Source organism: Electrona antarctica (assembly GCF_951216825.1).
Source record: "Electrona antarctica genome assembly, chromosome: 6".
Classification (NCBI taxonomy): domain Eukaryota; kingdom Metazoa; phylum Chordata; class Actinopteri; order Myctophiformes; family Myctophidae; genus Electrona; species Electrona antarctica.
The window spans coordinates 51,161,670-51,166,669 of NC_136811.1; the positions used below are offsets into that span (position 1 = coordinate 51,161,670).

At 42.2% G+C, this 5,000-nt stretch overlaps 1 protein-coding gene and 1 long non-coding RNA gene across 2 annotated transcripts in view; one reads left to right on the forward strand and one right to left on the reverse strand.

Moving 5' to 3' along the window:
• Positions 1-3,007, forward strand: part of LOC306924613 (ephrin-A1-like) — a 15,018-nt gene extending 12,011 nt beyond the window's left edge. Inside the window, exons 3-4 of the mRNA XM_079503186.1 lie at positions 896-1,096; positions 2,833-3,007. Coding sequence (XP_079359312.1) covers positions 896-1,096; positions 2,833-2,963 — 332 coding nt within the window. The 3' untranslated portion in view covers positions 2,964-3,007. The remainder of the gene's footprint in view (positions 1-895; positions 1,097-2,832) is intronic.
• Positions 3,008-3,936: 929 nt separating this feature from the next.
• LOC306924614 lies at positions 3,937-4,946 on the reverse strand. The gene is made up of 2 exons (XR_013790190.1): positions 4,773-4,946; positions 3,937-4,507 (listed from the first exon to the last, which is right to left on the reverse strand). It is a non-coding gene; the product is annotated as an uncharacterized lncRNA (long non-coding RNA).
• Between the last annotated feature and the right edge of the window lie 54 nt (positions 4,947-5,000).

Genomic DNA, 5,000 nt, shown 5'->3' on the forward strand with positions numbered 1-5,000 from the left:
AAACCTTTGAAACAAATAGCAGCGACTTTTTCCTTACTTTACGACTACGAGGCATTGCAGAAATACACACAATGATTAGTATTCTTTTAAGGTTGTATTGTATTCCATTAGACATCCTTCTCCTGTCACAACAACTCACAAATCTTGCTGCTGCACATTGTTGTCTCTCATTATTCTCTGTCTTTCTCTCTCTCTGCCTCCATCGCTCTCTCCCTCTCTCTATTGTGTGTTGTTTGTAAATGTGTCTCTCTCGTTTCATTTGTGGCTGCGTATTGTCGTCTGCTGTAGTGTCGGATACCGTAATTAACTATACTATACGCGTGTGAACGAATGATTGTTTAAGAACTCAACATTGTCCGCCTCTCAATTCAATTCAATTTAATTCAAAGGAGCTTTATTGGCATGAGAAAACATACGTTTACATTGCCAACGCAAAAGTGTAACAAAACAAACATCAACACTTTGAGTAATACTATCTTGTGAAACTATAAAAAGATTGATGTGCATTTTCTGTCAGAGATTGTTGTTGATACATCCACATAGGAGAGGTTAGCTTTATACTTTTGAAAGTTGACAGCAGTATTTCAATGTTTTTTGCATTCACTTACATTTGCGACAAGTAGCAGCAATTTATTCAAATGTAATTGAATTAAAGTTAGTTGCTCTGTTTATATTAACAGTATTTCTATGTGCCGAGGTCATTTGCTGTAAACTGTGTAGGGGTACACACGCACGCACGCACGCACGCACGCACGCACGCACGCACGCACGCACGCACGCACACACGCACACACGGATTTGTATTCCATTTGACATCCTTCTACTGTCACAGCAGCTTTTTGTTATTAGTCATGTTTTCAAACTCTCTCCTCTCTCTCTCTCTCTCTCTCTCCAGCCAAGCCGTTGCACCATCACGGCCAGGAGTGCATGAGGCTCAAGGTGGAGGTCGTCGGCCACAAAGGCTCCTCTGGCAAGAGCAAGGGAGGAGACAAGAAGAAGGAGACGGAGAAAGAGAAAGTGGCGAAGGACGAAGGGATCAAAGACGAGTTCACGGCCGCCGGGGGAGTCCACAATATGTCCAACCGCCTCCCAGCAGGTGAGGAGGAGCTCAGCGCACAATATTTTTAGACCAGTGGTCCCCAACGCTTTTAGCCCGCCGTGACCCAAAAGACACGTTAGACCCCCACAAGAGAGGATTTGTCAACGTTTGTTGAGTATTAGTATTTTAGCTAAGCTTGTAGTTCGAATTTCCAAAAAATAAAATGGGACATAAGTGTTTAAGGCCTCACTCACACCTTTAAAACATTGATGCATGCTTGTTGTATGAATGTTGTGTCATGTTGTGTCATGGCCGCCCCAATGCATTTCCAATGGAAGTCACATGGTTTGATACAACATTTTGGACTACAAGCTGTTGTATGGCTTTCGGCTGTGTTTTTTCGACTGCCCCCCTCCCCCATATACAAATGTTGTGTCAAACCATGTGACTCCCATTGGAAATGCATTGAGAGCTTACAACAAGCATACATCTCATACAACAAGCATACATCAATCTGTTGCGACCGTGTGAGTCGCCCCTAATTTCCCCCCCTAGCACACCCTCAAGGACCCCCGGGGTCGTCCCCGGACCCCACTTTGAGAGCCAGTATAGGTAAAAGTATCACTCTGTCTACTATGGCAATGGCAAAACTATTTTGGATTGCGGAAGGGAGGGCTGCAAAGCAGTGCAATTTAGCGAAATTGAACACTACTACTACTACTATAACCCATATTACGTTTCCAGAAAAGACTTAACGACAGTGCAGTGCTGCTGTATAAAAGCAATAAGACACTTGAGGTCGTTTGTTTTGGCACATGTCGAGCAGGGCGACGGCTCTATGCTTAGCGGCGTGCCAATAACCACAATGAAACAAAAATATATATTATGATGTCTCAATTACATTGCTTGACTGTAGTTGCTTAGTGGGAGATGATGTGTAAAAATAAAAACAACATGATATATTGTTTTGTTGTGTAAACACAGAGCACAGTTACTATGCCTGTAATAGTATAGCACATTACAAAGAACATTCAATTCAAGTCTCAAATCACAACAATTAAGTTATCTCAAGACACTTTACATGCAGAGCAAAGGAAGGACCGTCAGAGATCTCACTTAACCCATTTTGGTGTTTTAAACATTATGTTATAATTTAGCTATTGAAAAATAGCAGATCTACTATAACCCATATTACGTTTCGAGAAAAGACTTAACGACAACCGAGTGGCGTGCTACGAGCTTGTAGGTCTGCTATTTTTGAAAAATCATGAAAATATTTATTTCAGAAAACTGGAGGATTTAGAATATTTTTTTTAAACTTTGGGGTCAGGCCTAAATGGGTTAAAGTTTTGCTGCTCACCCTCCTCCCTCCACCCCAGCTACCACCTGTCGTTTTGGATCTGCTGTTTAGGTACGGGGGATTCAGAGTCCCTATGGTTGGGACTGATGCGCTTGACCTAAAAAGCAGATCCAATTCATCGCCAAACCATAATAAATATATTGCCCATTTTATATTCAATAAATATATATTCCATCCATTCATGAGTTGTCCTGACTGAAATATAGTGTAAGAAAATATAAATATGGCATAACAATGATCGTCAGATAATATATAGTACAGTGGCATAAGAATGTTACACTACACTGCTAATACAGTGTATAGTGGTGTAATTTAATATGGTAGCAGTCGATGGTCGTGCTCTGTGAGGAGGCCGGGTCCACGGTCACACACCTGACCTGTGAAGAGGCATCAAACTTACCTCTCTCTCTCTCTCTCTCTCTCTCTCTGCCAGATGACCCTGAGGTGCTGCAGGAGGCTACGGTTCAGAGGAGCGTGGGCAGTTCAGGAGTCCAGCTGACCTCTCAGCTGTCTGTCCTGTCCAGCCTGACGGCCGTCCTGCTGGCGTTGCTGCTACTTCACTGACCCCCAATGCACGAGCGTGCGCGCGCGCGCACACACACACACACACACACACACACACACACACACACACACACACACACACACACACACACCTGCCACTACACACCTACCACCATTACACAACTACCACTACACCAGTGGTTCTCAAACTTTTTTTCAAGGAACCCCCAAATTGACACTTATTCCGCATCAAATGCACCCTTATGGGTCTGTAACTCATACACATTTTGGTTCCTACTATCCATCATTTAGCTGGGGAGTGGGGGACTGCCTGGAACTCCCTCAAGTACCCTTAGGGGTCCCCGGACCCCACTTTGAGAACCACTGCACTACACAACATGACACGTGGTGGAACACACAACGTACGACACCACACAGAGACAATCAATGCTGGGCATTGCAGAGCATGAAGAACTTTTCTTTTTTTTACTGACTGACTGATTTTTTTATATCGTAAATATATATATGAATGAACATGGACAGAGCTGTCTGTGCATGCGTGCTAGTGTGTGTGCGTACGTGCGTGCGTGCGTGCGTGCGTGCGTGTTGGGACGTGGATCGTTCCAGATTTCAAAAAGTGTCTTTTTTGTTGTTGTTTTTATGACGACGGTAATTTGTCCAATTAATTCACCTCATCGACGAACCCGATCCTGTAAATAGTTTATGAATACAGGCAGCTTAATAATGAACCACTTAACCCCATTCATACTTTGCCCTAGGCCGGTGTCACACGGCGACAATTGCAAATCTCCAAACTACGTGTTGTGAGCTTGTAGATCTGATATTGTTTGAAATATTTTCAATTTTTGTGATTTTTTTTTTTATGTATTTTTTTTTCATTCTTGTTTTATGTCAACCTTTGATAACATGCCCCCAAAAAAGGTGACAGTGGTTAAGCTTAGCATGGATAAAGCAGACATACCTTTTTCATTATCATAAAAAAGGAAGAAAAAAAAGAAAAACATTAAAAAAGAAAAAAGAGTGAAAATAGCCGATCTACACACTCACAGCACGTCGAGTAGCTGGATGTTGTGAGCTTGTAGATCTGCTATTTTCACTAATTTGTGTGACACTCTCATATGTCGAAGTAGTAGGGGCATTACTTTCTGGAAGAAAAACAAAACATAAAAAAAGGGAAAAAAAGAAGGTTGAAATGTGGAGATACAAGGTTTTGGGGCCCCGACAGAGGGTTTATGATGTGTTCAAATTGCCAGTGTCATTGTTGTATTTCCTCTACATGTAGAGATTATTACCGACTGTAAATGTACTGTAAAAGGTTTTCATAATGTGTCGTCTGTGTAGCATTCAATCTGGGTTCTGGCTTGAGAGGATCACACTCACCCATTCATCCATTTACTCACCCATTCATAAATTCAGTGGCTCTCAAACTTTTGGTACGCATTTATACGTAAGCCGCACGTAAACTCTGAGAGTGTACTAATGTCACTCTCAGAGTTACAGACATGTTAATGGTCCACTTGGTTCATGCCCACTGAGCATTTTTCAGGCTATTAAATGTCTAAAAAATACACCTAAATGACCGTCTAAAAATGGATTATAAATGGTTTAAAAACGAACATTTATTAGCGGTCTATAGGCTTAGATTAGACGTTGAAACAACGTTGTTCCAACAGATATAGCCCGTTTTTTGTTCAGTGCAGGTATAGCAACTATCAATCATTTAGCATGGGGACCCCCTGGAGTCCCCTCACGGACCCCTGGGGGTTCCCCGTTCATTCACTCCTAGTCCTAGTCCAACACACATGGCCGGGGTCCAGATATGGGCCGGGCCGATGTTCTTACGAGGACAAACACAAAGGACTAGCATTGTACATCATAGTTACTCATTTTCAATCCACCAATATGATTGTGAAATGGACCATTGTGCATATTAGAGTACTTTTGCATTTCGTACTGTGATTTTGATGCCAATACTTTTGTATTTGGGAATTTCTTTCTGAAAGTTTCTACATTGCGGTATTGCTTCTTCCACTACTGCCAAGTGTGGTCCACAACATACTGCACCGATTTTCACTG